The 18420-nt window shown below is 41.5% G+C and overlaps 2 protein-coding genes across 3 annotated transcripts in view; both read left to right on the top strand.

Moving 5' to 3' along the window:
• The first annotated feature begins 5863 nt into the window (after nt 1–5863).
• On the top strand, nt 5864–7725 carry LOC308293740 (C-C motif chemokine 3-like). Its single transcript, XM_080736357.1, has 3 exons — nt 5864–5981; nt 6271–6388; nt 7045–7725. The coding sequence occupies exons 1-3, from the start codon at nt 5912–5914 to the stop codon at nt 7160–7162; spliced, it is 306 nt and encodes a 101-aa protein (XP_080592483.1). The 5' UTR covers nt 5864–5911; the 3' UTR covers nt 7163–7725.
• Nucleotides 7726–8394: 669 nt separating this feature from the next.
• LOC308293928 (septin-7-like) overlaps nt 8395–18420 on the top strand; it is a 59912-nt gene continuing 49886 nt past the window's right edge. The window contains exons 1-2 of one of the 2 annotated variants that reach the window (XM_080736595.1): nt 8395–8722; nt 14847–14946. In XM_080736595.1, the coding sequence (XP_080592721.1) occupies nt 8684–8722; nt 14847–14946 (139 nt within the window). In that variant the 5' untranslated portion in view covers nt 8395–8683. The remainder of the gene's footprint in view (nt 8723–14846; nt 14947–18420) is intronic. The other variant, XM_080736596.1, reaches the window with a different exon arrangement.

The following is an 18420-nucleotide window of genomic DNA, read 5'->3' on the forward strand; positions in this document are numbered from 1 at the left end:
TAAGGCGCACCTGACTGTAAGGCGCACATAATAGACGCTACCGTTGCGTTATGCATCCAACAGATGGAGCTGTGCTAAAGGGAATGTCAATGTCAATGAATGATCCATATATAAGGCGCACTGGACTATAAGGCGCACTGTAGTTTTTTGAGAAAATTAAAGGCTTTTAAGTGCGCCTTATAGTCCGGAGAATACGGGTATATGAATTCCCCTACTTCCCGTGGGTTTGTGTAAAGCTGTAACAATCCTTCAATGAGTCTCATCTCAGCACAACTGATGCCTCATTAAGTTATTCTTTCTTCTTTTTATTTTCTAAAACCTTTCCCTGTTAATAAAGTCTGTCTTTGTTTTTTTTTTGTTTTTTTTTCTTTTTTCGCTCTTTTGTTTGGTCATGGTCGGGTGGTGTGGGGGTGGGGGTGGATGGGTTGTTTCTTTAAATGATAGTTTCGTGTAGTTTCGCAGGGAAGGAAGGGGAAATCAACAACTTCTTCTGCTAAAACCACCAAACATTACCACTGACCAGTGGCTCTAATAGCTGTCACCACAAAGAATGCCCTCAAACTCTTTGTGTGTGTGTGTGTGTGTGTGTGTGTGTGTGTGTGTGAGTGTGTGTGTGTGTGTGTGTGTGTGTGTGTGTGTGTGTGTGTGTGTGTGTGTGTGTGTGTGTGTGTGTGTGTGTGTGTGTGTGTGTGTGTGTGTGTGTGTGTGTGTGTGGGTGGGTGGGTGGATGTGTGTGAGTCCAAGTCATTTGAGCTGTATGAGTCATTCGACGAAACGTCATCATTTGAGTCCCTCTGACCTTTAACTAAAGGGTAACACTTTACCAATTAAGGTGTATTTGATCTATTGGGTCACCAAAATCTGTTTTAAATGTATTTTATATTCATTGAAATGTCTCCTTTATTGAAGTTTAGAAACAATACATAATTTGTATCTTTATATCAGAAACGATCCTCTTTTTCTTTTTTCAGTAGACACCATCTATTTTGTCTTGTCCCTTGAGTCGTAGCCTTTGATGAAGATGTAGGCTACTTGAGGTATAACTAATCAAATTTGAAAGAAGTCCATACATTTTGCCATTGACATATAGTTATCTGCTTTAATCTTTTTACAGTATGGCTACTATGGGTAAGCTGTCTAGAAGTGTGTGCGTGCATGCGTGCGTGCGTGCGTGCGTGCGTGCGTGCGTGCGTGTGTGCGTGCGTGCATGCGTGCGTGCGTGCGTGCGTGTGTGTGCGTGCGTGCGTGCGTACATGAAACCTTTGTGTCAGTGCCAAACTAAATGTGCACACTGCCAGTAGGGCAATGAAGTCAATCCCTGTACCGAATATTTTTCACATATTGTGATTGATGTGATTTATTAGTGTGTGTGAATCCACAGGGAAGCCACGCCGTTATTAGACCCTTGTATTGTTTTCTCAAAAAGAAAATACTGGATTATTATTCATTAAAATTGCTTTATTTTGTACCATACCTCAGTAACACCTCAACCCCGCTACAACATAAGAATAATGAACAGATCCTGATATGATACCTTTATTGAAAGGATCACCCCTTGAGATGTATCATCTGTTTTCAAGGGGGTCCTTAGTTATGACAAATATACAACGAATTAGGGCTGCCATCGAAATCTGGGGTTTTAGACCCTAAAAGAGCTAAGTTACTTAACAAGCTGCTTTGTGTGGCCAGAAAATGCATTCTATTCAATTGGATACAGGAGAAACCTTCATCAGTGAAAGAAATATACAGAGTGCTGCCAATGGAAAGACTCAGACTGTGCCAAATTAAGAGAAGGAATACGATTTTCTAAATATTTGGCAGCCGCTGACAGATTATTTAAGGATCTAGCTACACTGATTTATAATGGAAGTGATGCCCTGGATTGGAAAGCCCCAGCTGTACTCTTACAATTCACCTTTTAATGTGCCCTTATGTGTGGAGATGTTACCACTCTGAATGATTGACTATGTGTATGGATAAGTATGGATAATTGCGACCGTAGGTCGCATTTACTATCAAACCCTGCACAAAGTGTAAGTCCGTCAGTCAGTCAGTCAGTCAGTCTGTCTGTCACACCTCACACGTCACACTCTTGCCCTGCTCATATCTCCGCAACCGTTGCCCCGATCCATGCCAAATTTTGCACACACGTTCCTTACCTGCCAAACTACAACCTCCAAGGACCCCCGGAGCTCCAGGGACCCCCAGGTCCCTGGGGGACCCCCAGATGTAAAAAATGACCAAATGTGCTAAACTGACCAAATGACCACCCCAACGGGGCTGCTCACGGGGAATTCCCGGGGACCACCCACTCCTGGTGCTCCAGAACGGATGCAAAAGTGGTGGCGCCCCCAGTGGAGGACCCCCTACACTGCAGCTCACATAAAATGCCGTAACTCCGGCTAGGAGCGACCGGGACAGCCGGGGCCGGTACCTATTCGTCCGCCTTGCCGGCGCAGAGACCCCACCCCTCATTTCTCACATGGCCCTCTTCTAGCACCACCATGAGGCCGATTCTTGCAAAACACATTTTTGGACACTGCTCCTACAATTTTTTGCCCTAAAATCACGCAAATCGGTACACAGTATGTCTACACTCATCCCATCAACATGAATCTCTCCCATATAGCGCCACCTCCAGGCCGATTTTTAAAAACACATTTTTGGACACTGCTCCTACAGATTTTGCCCTAAAATCACGAAAATCACTACACAGTATGTCTACACTCATGTCATCAACATGGATCAGGAAGATTTTGGCAAAACACATTTTTGCCCTATTTGTGGAGATAAGTGACCTACGGTCGCTTATCTCCCGATTAGGGAGTCTTACTGGTTTCATGAACATTGTATTGTGCTGTTCACCCATATTTTAGTTTTTGTCTGGTTTTTGTTCTTGTTTCTTTTTGGTATGTCTTCATTTTGTTTTATTGCAGTCTGTTTGAATATCTGAATACATTTTTGTCACACCTTTATGTGAAAACTCAATAAAATGTCAATAAAACAACAAATACGTACATCCATGCATACATAAACATGGACAATGTAACAAAAACAAAGGCTCTCCTGCATATAACATGCATTAACATGCCCATATGAATACACAGAATACAAACATGAACAACTACATAATCAACAACAATTTATAATTATGTTAACTGTAAATATCTCTTCAACCCCAACACCATCTTCAGCCCTGTTATCCTGGTCACATACTCTACACTTGTATTCATTATTATTTAGGCTTAGCAAAAAAGTAATTCATGTTAGTTGAACTTTCTGATGGTACTAGCCAAATTATAGTTCAGATTCTGAAGTTAAACCACATCTTTGTGATAAAAGATTAATAGGTCGCTGAGAGAAAAGGTTTCATTTTATGTATTTTTTTATTTTTTTAATTTGCAATCACTGGACTAATGTGATTGATTAACAGTAAAGTGTTGATTTCATTACTGATAGATTTATAATAATATTCTGACATCTGACATAGTACTGTCCATAATGGGGTTGAAGACTAACAATAATACAATAATGAACAAAAATATAAAATATGGATTTGAGAAGGGAAAATACATTTTCCAGGATTTTATGTGTCTTTAATGCTGTGGGGTGTTCAGAAAAGGGGTTCTTTCTTTCTTTCTTTCTTTCTTTCTTTCTTTCTTACTGTTAAATGCACTTAATGAGTACGGCATTGAAGATGTGCAAAGTAAGTATAAATAAAATCTTGCCTCAATTTGCCTGTACTGGAAGACAGAGAACAGACAATCAAGTAAACAACAAATCAAAAGTCAATACACTTCTGATGAACAAGGGGGGAGAAAATATTTACCGTAGTTCCTGCCTGGCAGGCAGTTATTACAGAGTGGACTGTCCCATGAGCTATGAACAGGAAATTCACAACTCCTCCTCTTTTGGAATTTGGAGTGTCAGTTGATACCATTATAAGTTTAGTACAATTCACAATTGATTTTAAAGCTTTGCTCTTTGTTTTAAAGCCCTCAATGCAATGGACTAGCCCCCTCTTACAGTATATCTCCGGCCTCATAAACTATCCTCCTCAGGTTACTCAGGTCATCCACCCAGAAACTCCTCTCAGTTTCCCATTCAAACCTTGTAACCAAAGGTGATCTGGCCTTTTCAATCATCGCACCAACTCTCTGGAACAATTTCGACGTAAAGGATAGCCCCACCATTGAGGTTTTAAAATCTAAATTGAAGACCCATTTTTTTATCTCTGTGTTTAATATAGTATGAGGTTGTTTGTTTGGTGTTGTGTTGTTGTTGTTTAGTTTGTATTGGTTTTGTTTTGTTTGTTACAATGCTATATGCCTGTATCATTACTGCTGTTGTTTTTAAATGTGCTAAATAAATACAATTTACATTACATTTTTCAGAAATTGACGGTGGCACATAAGGAAAGTTTAATCCTCATTGGAGCACGAATGTGCTTGTAGCATCACAGGTTGACAATCACATAAACAAATAATGTGTTTGTAGCATTACAGCTTGTAACACCACATGAACGAGGCCACTGTGCACCTCTCACATATACCGGTAGGTAAAGCTATAGGCCTTCCCACCAGGGCAGGAATTTCATGGAGGCCATGAAGGCCATGGCCGCCGTTGCCCCTCAGTTTGGCCTTGTGCCCCTCAAACCAATGCCATGACCTGAGGCCACAGTGGCCTTAATGCGCCAGCTGTCTGTACTACTTTCTCCTCTGTCTCTTTCTTGTCAATATGTAGACCATACATGGGCAACTGGCGGCCCGGGGGCCACCTTCACTTAATGTGGCCCTCAGGTTAATACCAGAATACTGATATATTATTGATTTCAGCTGTTACAATTACAACCATGACCTGCTTTAATTCCGTCATTCAATATTAGTAGCTTAATGACTAGACTAGTATAGCAGTATTAAAATGTCCAATGTATTTGTATTTAGGTTCATAAAGTTAACATGAGTATAACTAAATGCGTTTGAAATTAAATTAAAATTTTACATTTCAGGATTCCAATTAAAAAAGAACAAAAGATTATTCCGGATTCCAATTCAAAAGTATGAGATACTTAGAATGACAAAGTAGGACATAGCAATATGCAATGTGGTCCTCTGGAGTGAAGGTGAAAATATAGTGGCCTTCGCCATCATCAAAGTTGCCCACCCCTGATGTAGACAGTAGACAGTAGACACCGGTGTTTCTTTCTTGTCATGTAGTCCCATATTTTATTTTGTCAAGCAAAGCAGAATGGGACTTGGTGCAATGGGGATAAAATAATAAAATGATACTCTCCAATATCCTGTGGTTTAAGAAGGATTCAAAGAGAGACAGTACATTTGAAGGAACACACACACACACACACACACACACACACACACACACACACACACACACACACACACACACACACACACACACACACACACACACAATCAATATTTGATTGTTGTGGTTTTATATTCACATCACGTCTTTCAATAATGGAGCATTGGAGTTCATTACTGGTCTGAATCACATGTTTATGAAAATTATCAAATGTCACACTATGTATTGATTAATTCATCAATATGTATTTCTGCCAACGTCACACACATGCACACACAAAAACAATTCTTGGGGAAAGTTCCATTCCATCAAGTGGAATCACTTCCTCATTCTTGGTGCCATGATGAACAATGTCAGTGTATTAATGTCCATTGTTTAGGGAAGTTAAAAGTACCCAGTACAAATTGTGGTAAGCCCCCGAGAGAGTTAAAGGTGAGAGAAACTCTAAACATGGTCATGGGGGAAGTCGTGGGTCTTCCCCATGAGGGGTGTATAAAAGCAACACTAAGGGTTCATAGAACTTCATACAGATTTGACAGCTAACCAGTCACACACACTGTAAAGACTATTGAACACATACTTCAGGATGGCTGCATATTTGCGTCTCGCTCTGTCCGTATTTGTACTGATGCTGGCTGTCACAACACTGACTGAAGGTAAGAAAGGGTGTTTTTCTTCTTACAGAATTAATTATGTATATGATGTGTTGAGTTGTGGAGGGAGACTCGACCGATGGATCTGTGTGTGTGTGTGTGTGTGTGTGTGTGTGTGTGCGTGCGTGCGTGCGTGCGTGTGTGTGTGTGCTTGAATGTTCTTTAGTTTGAATGTGAGTGTGAATTGTAAAGCCTTTGCCCAAATGTTATCGTACAATGGAGCATGAATTGAGCTTCTGGCACTGCTGTATTATGTTGAGATGGTAACCACTGGGTGTTTGTTTGGTTATAGGTATCCGTGGTCCTGGACCTAAGAAGTGCTGCTTTGATTTCACGAAGCGCGAGCTGCCTAAAGCGAGAGTTATCAGCTATGCCCGGACCAGCCAGCAGTGTAACAACCCTGGCGTGCTGTAAGTATACTGTCGGTATCTGTGTGTGCGTGCACACGTGTGTGTGTGTGTGCATGTGCATGTGTGCGTGTGTATGTGTGTGTCCATTTGGTCAGCATCATTACCAGGGACGTGCTGGGCCCCTGATTCAGCCTGGGAAAAAGAGTTGGAGAGGCCCTCATTTTTTTGTTTGTTATATTGCGTCGTTGTCGGGTGGAAACCTTATTATGTCCAAAACCGTTTGTTTTGTATTTATCATTTTAAAAATGATTTAAACTAGTGAAAACAGCCGATCTACAAGCACACAACGCCTCGCACCGCGAGGCGTTGTGTGCTTGTAGATCTGCTGTTTTCACTACTTTTGTGCAACGGCCTTGTATGATGAAGCAGGACTTTGCTTTGCGAAAAAATGTATACATTTGAAACTTGGAGATACGAGGTTTCTGCCCGACAGTGACGATTTACTTTGTTGGCCGCACAGCCCCCAAAATGGAACGAAGGCCGACATTTTTTTAAATTTTTTTCCCCCCTAATGGCCGGCCTGGACCGGCCGGGAATGAACCGGCCGTTCGGGAGTTGTCCCGCTTTTCCCAATTGTCAGCACGTCCCTGATCATTACATACATACATCATCAACATTGTGCTGATTTCTCTGCTTCTTTGGGCCCTTGACCTCAGGTTGACCACGGTGAAGAATCGTCAGATGTGTGCCAGACCTTCAGACAGCTGGGTGAAGGATGTCATCACCTACCTGGACGCCAAGGTCAAAATTGGAGAACAGACCAACCTGAGCTAATCATGTTGGTCTGACATCACAGACCAACTTCTAATCAGTTGGACTGACATCAGCGCGCGAGGCCATGAGGACAGCTTTGTGTGACATGCTGCTGCACATTTACCAGAGTTATAAGAGAACTAAGAGATATTTACCAATAACCTCCATAGTTTTGCTACGTTAACATGTCTTATGTGTTAAATAAATCTACTAACATTCTAACAATTTGGAAAATATGATTAAGGAAAGGATCATAGTTGGAGCTAACATGAATACCACTGACGGCAATGGATATATTTTGTATTTTTCATTATACTGTGTATAGCCTATAGTTTCATCTCATGATGAGCAGAATTTGATTCTAGAGTCAAAAGAAGATGGCAGCATCAGTTGACTAAGCTAGACTGTATCACTGTGAATTCTTTGTTTTCTTATATGGGTGAACTGTAATTTCATAAATGAGACCCACACAAATTTTGATAAATGAAGGATGGATATTTGAATGGTAAATAATGTTTGCATGTACACTGTTTCATAACTAACCAATTGTGCTTATAAGTTACTAAATTACACAAAATGTACATTAATGCCTCAGCTATGACAATAAAGCATATACAAAAAATATGTTGATTGGTTTGATTCACTAAAGAGAGAGAGAGAGAGAGAGAGAGAGAGAGAGAGAGAGAGAGAGAGAGAGAGAGAGAGAGAGAGAGAGAGAGAGAGAGAGATGTGCAAGACTGCAAGTTTTATCAACTAGCTTGAGTATATTCCTCACACCACTGCTCTATCGACACCAGAGGGCGCAACTAGACCATTTTAAGTCTTGTCAGCTTCTGAGCTAAAGAGGTAGGATAAGGTAGTAGTAGTGTAGTAGCTAAACAAAATTCGCGGAAATGAATGCCTTTGCATAATTATCTGGTTCAAAGTTGGTTGTTCAACGAGTAAAAGGCGAGTAAAAACAGACGTAGTAGTTCACCAAAACCCTCACAGAAAATACGGGGGGGAAATATAATAATAATAAAGAAATAGGCCACTACTGTGCCTGGAGCCACGGGGCGCCGTTCGAAGAGTAGTGGTTAAAAAAGTCGATCTACAAGCTCAAACATGTCACGGAAAGCAACGCGTCGTGAGCTTGTAGAGCGGCTATTTTTCGACCCAGGCTCGACGTCACGGTTTCGTCCAATAGGAACGCGGCTTGCTTGAAAGAGAGAGGAAGACATTGGGAATCGCCTCTTTTTTTTGGAAGAATGAAATGAATGCTAGGCTCGCTGCTGTGCTGGAGTGACTGGACTGCTGGAGCATTTCTTCTCGTACTATGCTTCGATAAACACGTGTAATTAGCCACCCGCTTAAGCCCCAAAAAGCCCATTTCGTTTTTAGGTCTATTTTACTTTACCCACCGCACGTTTAGATACATACCGCCGTCTTTTGGGGGAGGAGAAGAAAGGCGACGGTTGGTTTCCACAGCGGCTGGACGGATCGTTTTTATCCCACAGACAGCAGGACCAGGGTGGGTGGTGACCATACACACAGGACGGTACAATGATCGAGCGACCAGAGACCACGGTTCCGAGCATCGCTGTAAGTTCACCGTCTTGTCTCATCGTTCGTCGTTGTGTATACTGTATTTACATTGTCGGGCTAATCAATCATCATGACTCATTCGTCTAACTAACCCAGTGGGTCCCAAACAAACACTGGGTTCGGGACCCATTTGTGGGTCGCGGACAATTTTTTTTATGGGCCCCTTAATTTTTTTTTGTTTCCTGGTAGTTTGTTTTTAATTATTTCAAAACATTTTCAGAAAGCTAAGATTTTCATGAAAAAAATATGTTTCTATGTAGTTTCAAAGAAAAATTAAGAATTTCCATGAATCAGAAAACAAATGTTAAAATAGCCGATTGCAGCTTTGTGAGCTTGTAGATCTGCTGTTTTCACTAGTTTGGGTGATTGATTGGGTACCAGGAAAATGTCTAATTTCTCTTTTGGGTCTCGAGCTAAAAAAGTTTGGGAACCACTGGTCTATTAAACCAGCAAGCCAAGAGGTGCGTTCAAGAAACAAAAATGTTTAGCAATATACACTCTTTTCACAGATATGAGCTGTCATCCATTGCTGACCGTGGATTGTAAACTCTACCTGTTATTACATTTACGTTTGACTTGATAATGACTCGTTTCAAGTGTTGCATTACGGTATTTCCTCTCTCCACATTCCACAACACAATGCGAATTGCCTTGTTGAACGCACCTCAGGTCTCAGGTATACAGCATCATGGTAATTTGGTCATTTTTACTGCAAAAAGACAATATAGCTGGGTGTGGTGGTGTTTATATACAAGTCCTGCTTAGCTTTTATATTATATATATAGCTGGTGTCATTAAGACAAATAAATGGTTGTCTTATACAGTTGGTTGTCTTATTCAATCAAGACTAATTCAAGTCACTCTCCACACTGATACTGAGCATCCTTCTGTTGGATGTTCAGGGCTTGTGTGTTGCATGTAGGCCTACCATATACAGCCATATACCTGTCACACACACTATTCAGGTTTACATTTCATAAATTCTGTTCAGGAAATTAGTCTAGAGCTCAGCAGTCTTTCGCCAGCTGAGTCACACAATCTTCCCCTGGCCGCCCCCCCTCTCTTTCTCTCCTTGGGCCACATTATTATGCATGTCCACTACTTTCTGTCTCTGTCCGGACCGGGCTCAGATTCAATCTCCAGCTGACTGGTTCCGTTCTGAACGGCCATTGATCGCCGCTTGCTAATTCACTTGATCTGCCAAGATAGAGAGTAGAGAGAGACTGACTGAATGGGATGGGATGGGCGACTCCTATAAGTGCCAAATGTAACAGCAGTGCCATCCTGTACTACCAGTTTATTTGACTGTGATCCTCATTGACCCCTTACACACACACACACACACACACACACACACACACACACACACACACACACACACACACACACACATGAAAACTGACATCTTTTACACTACAATACCTGACGTGCGTGAGAGAGATTGGATTAAAAAACAAGGACAGTTATGGGAATGGGATGGGATGGGCGACTCCCATAAGTGCCAAATGTAACAGAAGTGCAATCCTGTACTACCAGTTTATTTGACTGTGATCCTCATTGACCCCTTACACACACGCACGCACACACACACACACACACACACACACACACACACACACACACACACACACACAACTGACATCTTTTACACTACACACTACCTGACGTGCGTGAGAGAGATTGGATTAAAAAACGAGGACAGTTAATGGTGTAGTGACACTGTCAGTGAAGGAGAGTGGCAGAGGGATGGGGAATGCAGATGATGTCAGTCAGTGAGTCCACTGGACTGGATGGGCTGGGGGGAAGGGTTCCACATGAATGCTATGGACTGATTAGCCTCTTTCTTTCCTTCTCTTTCTCTCTCTCTCTCTCTCTCTCTCTCTCTTCTCTCTCTCTCTCTCTCTCTCTCTCTCTCTTGCATCAATCTAAACAATCTCCATTTCTCTTACCCTCCCCCCGTGTGTGTTTTTCACTCTGCGTGTTTTTCAGGTCTGATCTGTGTTTAAACCCTGACTTCATTGTGTAGCGGTTAGGGATGGGTATCGTCTGCGATACTTTTAATGGTATCGATTGCAGGACGTCGTATCGGTTCACGTAAAAACGAACGATACCTTGTTTCGATACTCTGGAACGCACCCCTGGCCGGTCGCATCTGTAACAGTTGGGCTACTGAAAGTTTATTGACTGCTTTAGTAGGCTACACTCGTTACTGTGGAAAATAGCCGACAATAGCCTATAATGTTTATTATTATGATGATTATCCAACGTCTATACTCTCCGCTCCGCCACACTGTGTGATCATCATCATCACCTCTGCTCTACCGCTTCTGCGGTAGAGCAGTTAAACTTAAATAAAAAGTATCGAAAATGGTATCGAAAAGATCGAAAAAGGTATCGTATCGATTCAAAGGTGAACGATACCCATTCCTAGTAGCGGTGCTGTGTTCTGAAAATAGCAGATCTACAAAGCGTCGTCAGCTTGTAGATCTGCTATTTTCGGTGTGCAACATTGTCATATGACAGAGTAAAATGAATCAAGCATTAACCTCCTTTGTCTTCTCTTTCTATGTGACATAAAACATATACCAATAGTTTTAATTCACATCCTCTCACAGACACTCCCACTCCCTCATGTGCATATTTGAGACACACTCTCATCGCCTCAATGATTCACTCTGAGACGGTGCTTTCAATACACATTTTCCTTCACTCTTTCATTCCAGGTACATGATTGACTCCTTGTCTAATCATAATCCTGCGGTAATGTGATGTTGGACTAACTCTGTATCTGCTGCATGTGCTGCCCTAGGTGACCTGCTGGCAGTAGTAGTGATTCCAGAGCTGGGGCTTCATGTAACACACACACACCCATGCACACAAGTCACAGGATTCCAATAGAGAAATGATGGAAAGTGCTTCAGGCTTTTTTAGATCAGCGCTGCTATGCCTGATGCTGTAATCAACAGTCAGGCTCTATATTGGTTTCATTGATCATCCCCTTCTTTCTCTATCTTTCTGTTCGGCTAATGCTTGTGCATGTCATATCCATCGCTTATGTTTGTGTGTAACTAACAATCCTACCCTTTTGAGCATATTGACCTGCATCAATGTTGTATGTCATTCACAGCTATTCACTGATCATTTGCCCCTTAGTTGCTTTTTGATATTAAAAATATCAAACTTAGGCCACCTGAATAATTGAGTAAATGCTGGCTAAAGTAGTTTACATTTGAATTTAATTTGTAAATCAATCTTTTCTTCATAGGCTAATCAATCTTACAATCTAAAATAAATGTATGTTAAAAAGGCTACTATGATGTTGATTATATCAGGCATGTTTCAAGCCACTTGGTTTTCATATTGTAACCTTAATGAAATGAACAGAATCCAATGGCTTCCGCGAAATCAAACTAATCATGCTTTGGAAAATGGTTGTCAGTAATGTCAAGTATATAATGAGTTCTTTCAATGGGCTAAACAGGCCAAACCACGCACCAGTATGGTCATTTAATCAGTAAGGATATGGCTCATCATTAGTGGAAACAACTTAAGTTAGAAATTGGATCCACACATTATCTGATGGTATAAGACCCCTGCTCTGCTGTATTCACTGAGAGTGTAACATTAGATGCACAGCACCTAATCTACGTCTGGCCCCGCATCTAAAAGTAACCTATATTAGGGGGTTGAAGTCTATACATTTAAAGCTAAATGTTAACAAAAAAAAAACGTTAGAGAAATGTATAGCTGTTTAAATGGAGAAAAAAAGGTAATGTGTCATGTGATAGCATGGGTGTATGTTCCTGTGATAGTGAGTTGGGTTTACTCCCAATAGCACTGACTTGAGTGTTGCAAAGTCATTTAGAATTAAAACTCGACAGTGATGTAGCAGCGGTGATGATACCAGCTCAAGCCTGACTACAGTACAAGCTAACATCAATATGGACTTTCACGTTGAAAAGAGTGTGGCAAAGCTCTGCAAGAAAGCGTGACCAAATCATAGTCACAGATGTCGCCGTCCTGTTCAATTAAAAAAAAGTAGTGACATTTAGTGATTGCACATCCATATCCTTTATTGCGCTTAAATTAGGCTGCCAGCCGCAACATTGCCAGTTAAAGCCTGGGCTATTTTTGAGACTTTTCGGTTAAATTAAATAACTTGTCCAAAATCAATACGTAATAACTCCACAATTTTAAAGCTACATAAACAATCTAGGTGTCAATACAATTTTAGCTGTTTACACACACTTGACCCTCCCTGGAACAAAGGCAGGTGAACCTCCTCCAGACACTTTCAGGAGCAGTTAGTCAAACCAAAGGTGGAAGTGGCGGCACTCTAAAATTAAGAGAATGCAAGACTCAGGCTCAGTTATTCATTCTTTAATGCGTTTCTGCATCAGCACTCAGAGCAAAAAGAATCAAGAAGGAAATTGTGGTTGTGGTTTGATGGCCTTCCTGTGTCTGCATTTACTTTTAATGCCTGAAATTTGCTCAGAATTGTCTTTACTTTCTCGTTCTAATTTCTTACCTTTTTATTTATTCCTTTTTCTTTTTACTTTATATCTTGTTGGTATCTTACTGTAGGCTGTGTGGAACCTGTCCCAGTCCCACCAACATTTCACTGCTTGTAACTGTACTGTAGTAGTATGCGAAAAAATAAATCCCATCTTTCTTTGTCTATTTATTATGACTATTTTGAAACTGCCAAAACCTTGGCCCTTTAAAAATATTTCACCCACACTTTTTTAAATAATCTTTGAATAATTGAGGATGTCCGCTATTTTCTCCTGATGATATCAGCGTGATGAAGACTCAGATCCTGTTTTGGTGCATTTTTAAACCACATGTGCAGCCACACGGCTGACTGGTACTAGTATAAGGCTAGTCTAACATAGCCAGACGATTAAAGTTCTCAGCCTTCTCAGCTTACCAATACATCTGGTGGTGACATCTAAAATGTAGTGACAAGAACAGTAGCAAGAATGGTGTGAGCTGTGTGCAGTAAAGTAATCGATAGAATAATCACAAACAATATGATGGATAATTGCAGCCCTACTGTAGCAGTTGTGAGATGGAGTACGCTGGGGAAGATTTTAGCTAAGTGAAACCTCCTTGTTTTACTGCTGCTATCCTTGTTTCTAGGCTTTCTTTATGTTATGCTTCAGGCCTTCTTGTTTATTGGACTTTACCCAGGATTCCGAAGTTGTCGATTCCACCGCTTCCTCCCTTGATTTGACTTTTGGTGTGTTTGGACAGCCTAGAGTGGTGGTCTATTGAAAGATTCCTCTCCTCTCACCTCTCTTCCCCTAAGAGCACATTTTACTCTTGTATTTATCCCAGCTGCTCTTCACATCAAAGGGGATCTGTCACTGCAGGACAGAGCAATGCTAATTGCAGGTTCACAAAAAGCAAGGTTTTGGCCTGTAGGGGTTTGTGTGTGTGTGTGTGCGAGTGAGTGAGTGAGAGAGAGAGTTTGTGTGCACTGCAGACACTGCACACACATGCAAAATGTGGTGTTGCTTTGGGGTGCATCCCTCCCATTCCGACATGCTGCCATTCCGACATCCCCCCATTCCCACAATAACCCTAATCTCTATGGAAGTGCCGCCACTGAGACAATTAGAAGTCAATGTCAGAATGGCAGCATGTCGGAATGGAGAGCGGCCCCCGTTGCTTTGAATGTCTGAGCTGTCATGTGTTTGTGTGTCTGTATGATATGCTGATATGCATGTCTAGGCCTTTCTCTTGAGTGGAGATAATGGATCTGATGTAGAGACGTGTGTGTGTGTGTGTGTGTGTGTGTGTGTGTGTGTGTGTGCACGTGCGTGTGTGCGTGCGTGCGCTCGCACTTTGCCCAACTGCTGCTATATGTATATTGCTATGAGTGTACGTGCATGAGTGTTAATAACAGCTCAAAATTTCACCGCACTGTTTAAGACATTTGTATATCTATCCCACGCACCACACAGTGTTCACAACATGATACAAGATTCCAGGGTAACCAAGCATTTGGTTTTTTGTGTGTATCTGTGTTTACAACTGCTCCGCTGCTGCTGAGGTGATGTCTCCTTTCCATTAACTGAGCGTGTGTATGTCTTTCTCTCCATGTGTCTTTTCCTAGCAGAGAAACCTGGAGGGCTATGTGGGCTTTGCCAACCTCCCCAACCAAGTCTACAGGAAGTCTGTCAAGCGAGGATTTGAGTTCACACTCATGGTTGTTGGTGAGTTGCAATACATCTACTTCTGTCTGTCGTGAATCTGTATGTGTTTTTGACGTGTTTTTGACATGTCACATTCTGGGACACATTGTGGACATTGAATCAGTGAATTGGGAACATCATATCAAATTGCCTTGCTGTCTCAAATTTGGGACATGGGAGCATATTGAAAGCGGATGCTCCTTGACAGCTCCTCATACTCATGTGACGTGGCTGTGCAATGATTAAAATATTGAAAATTAAACATCCAAATATTGAAAGGATGTTTGAATTGCAATCTGTCAAACAGACCCCTGAATATTACTATATTTGTATTTTTCATATCAACAAATGTACACATGTACTTGGGGTGCAACGGTTATTCGAAGTGATTTAATATATGTAGACTATAGAAAAGAAATGTAACAGTTTAAATAGAAAATAATAATGTGTGGAAAAAAATGGCTAAGAAGATAATTGATAGTTGCAGCCCTAGTATGTACACCTGTCCATATCGTCGTTGTCGGGTGGAAACCTTGTATCTCCAAGTTTCAAATTTGTGCGTTCTTTCGCAAAGTAAAGCCCTGCTTCATCATACAAGGCCGTTGCACAAAAGTAGTGAAAACAGCAGATCTACAAGCAGATCGGCTGTTTTCACTAGTTTAAACCGTTTTTGAAATGATAAATGCAAAACGAACGGTTTTGGACATACATGGTTTCCACCCGACAACGACGATATGCTTGTGCCCACTTGTCAGGCGGTTTGTTTTTGATGGGTCATTAAGACGGGTTGAATGAAGGTTAAGCATGCATGGCATCCAGAGCTCTCCGTTGCCAAGTAGTACGATCACTGATTACGACCTTTCTGTGTAGGAGGAGAAGGACATACAAGCCCCAAAAGTATTTAAGTTGTTTAACCGAGTTTCTAAGTATTTAAGTTGTTTAACCGAGTGTCGTAATCACTGATTACGACCTCTCTGTGTAGGAGGAGAAGGACATACAAGCCCCAAAAGTATTTAAGTTGTTTAACCGAGTTTCTCAGGGAAATCTGCTTTGTAGTTTGTAATGCACAACGACATGTCTGTTGGATGTAGATAATTTAATTTGTGAACTGAGTGCGTCAGTGAAGCACAGGATATAAGCTGTTAGAATACAGTATGAATGAACTTGGTTGTAAATGTGGCTAACAGGATTATGGAGGGAAAGAACTCAACACGGGAATGGAGGCAGGATTGTTTTGACTGGCTACACACACACACACACACACACACACACACACACACACACACACACACACACACACACACACACACACACACACACACACGCATGCACACACACACACGCATGCAGAAGAAAGGTCAAGAGCATTGCACTTGACTGGCTCATTGATGCACTCTGTAATAGCTCCCCAAATTAATGTGTTGGACATCAGAGATGGATAGATGGATATTGGCTGTACATCTAAAACCACCATTATATTTTCCACTGAATTGCAATTAGATAAACATGGTTCTGTTCTGTCTAATATATTTCAGGTGTGCCAGCTATTTAGTCCTGTGGTTTAGCATATGAATACTTATACTCTCTCTCTCTCTCTCGCTCTCTCTCTCTCTGGCACTCTCTGCACACACACACACACACACACACACACACACACACACACACACACACACACACACACACACACACACACCTACCAATGTTAATAGTGGAAAGGCTTATGAGTCTTAACATTAATGCTGCATGCCACTAAAAGCCTCAGAAACAAAACCAGTTATTTGGCTACTAGATAATGTAGTCTGCCATCTATTCAGTTTTGGCCGTAATGCACACCTTTACACACACACACACACACACACACACACACACACACACACACACACACACACACACACACACACACACACACACGGCAACCTATACTATCTCTGCCTAGTTTTAGTTTCCTGTTTGGTAAACAGACACTGAAAGAGTGGCATATGCCAGAGGGAGGGAGAGGAAGATAGAACAACATAGGGGTTAGACAGAGAGAAAGTCTGACAGTCTTCGCTGTCAACTAGAACCTGTTTCAGCGCTTTTCACATGTGGGCCCCCACTTACTCTCTCTCTTCCTTCCTTTCTTTCTTTCTTTCTGTCTTGGCACCCAGCCCCGCATACCCCAACTGAGCCAAACTTCACACATAGCGAATATGAGGAGTAGGACTGTTCATAACTCATCACAGCAGAAATTTAAGGACAAAGATGAGAGGACTGTTCAACAGATGGGATTGTTTTTTTGGCGAGCGTTTTCCAACACACACATAGTTTCAGACACTTATCAATGAATCACGAAAGCCTCGATGCATTCATCAGTCTTTAAAAAATGCTTTTGAAGGTGGTTACTTATAAAAAATAATACTGATCTTACACAACTGGTCTGCAGTGCACTAGGATATAAATTGGGTCTTTATGTCCCTAAGTATAAGCGAGAGATTTGCATCAATAATGTACCTGTGCTTCACTTCAGAGAACATTTACTGTAAATGTATTATCTTGGTGAAAGGGTCAATAAGCACAAGTCTTTATTTGGCTTTCTTATTACTTTATATACTGTACATAGATGCAGCAAGAAGGAGGCCTTTTGGCTTGGTAACACTAACAATACTGCAAATGGTCACATAACCTAATGGACATGTGGTATAAGAAAGGTGATTCATGAATGATGTGTAGTGCATTGGGCCAGTGCAGAACAATATGCCATATTCAGATGATTGTCTCTCCCCCCCCCCCCCCCCCCGCCTATTGCCGCCTATTGCCCCCCCCCCCCCCCCCCCCCCCCCCCCACACCTATTGCCTATTTATTTATTTTGTGTGTGGCACTATTTAATTTGTAAAAAGTGCTAAGAAAATAATCAATAGTTCCAACCCTAATGCAGTGAGCACACAGCAGCAGGTTGGAGGAGCCAGTGATTTAATTCAGAGAGCGAGGGGAGAGAGAGGAGTGCAATGCAGACAAAGTGAGACAAGAATGAGAGTCAGCTGGAATTGTTGGCTGCACTGTGTGAATGTGAAGACTGGCTTCAAGAGTACTGTACTACGACTGCATAGTAGTGAAGTGTGAAAACCTCAAGCTGACTATGCAGTGCAATGAGCAAGGAACCAGCAGTATGTTTAAAGCAAGAAGACTGTTTTGTGTGATTACTATGTTCAACTAACTATACTTGGTTTTTTATTTTAGGTGAGAGAACCTTGTATAACAGGATTCCTGCGGATCCTTAAAAAGTCTTACATTTTACTTTGAAAATGGTGCAAGAACCCTGTACAAGCCCTATATGGGCAATGGGTATCCTTTCTCACCTGCCATTTGTAAATTGTTACCGTATTTTGTTATTTTGAGAATAATACAACTAGACTAGAATGCATGACAGGAAGCAGCGAGGTCTTCCACATTTGCTATTTGGTAGCAAATGTGTTGTAGTTTTCTGGCCAAAAATGCATTTCATATACTACTAATTC

The sequence above is a fragment of the Nannobrachium achirus genome, assembly GCF_963921795.1.
Source record: "Nannobrachium achirus genome assembly, chromosome: 11".
NCBI classification, from domain to species: Eukaryota; Metazoa; Chordata; class Actinopteri; order Myctophiformes; family Myctophidae; genus Nannobrachium; species Nannobrachium achirus.

Excerpts from the sequence above, each read along its gene's own strand:
- LOC308293740 (XM_080736357.1), top strand. The coding sequence starts at position 5,912 with ATGGCTGCATATTTGCGTCTCGCTCTGTCCGTATTTGTACTGATGCTG. Across the intron at positions 5,982-6,270 it reads TGTCACAACACTGACTGAAG|GTATCCGTGGTCCTGGACCT; the intron begins GTAAGAAAGGGT and ends GTTTGGTTATAG. Across the intron at positions 6,389-7,044 it reads TGTAACAACCCTGGCGTGCT|GTTGACCACGGTGAAGAATC; the intron begins GTAAGTATACTG and ends CCTTGACCTCAG.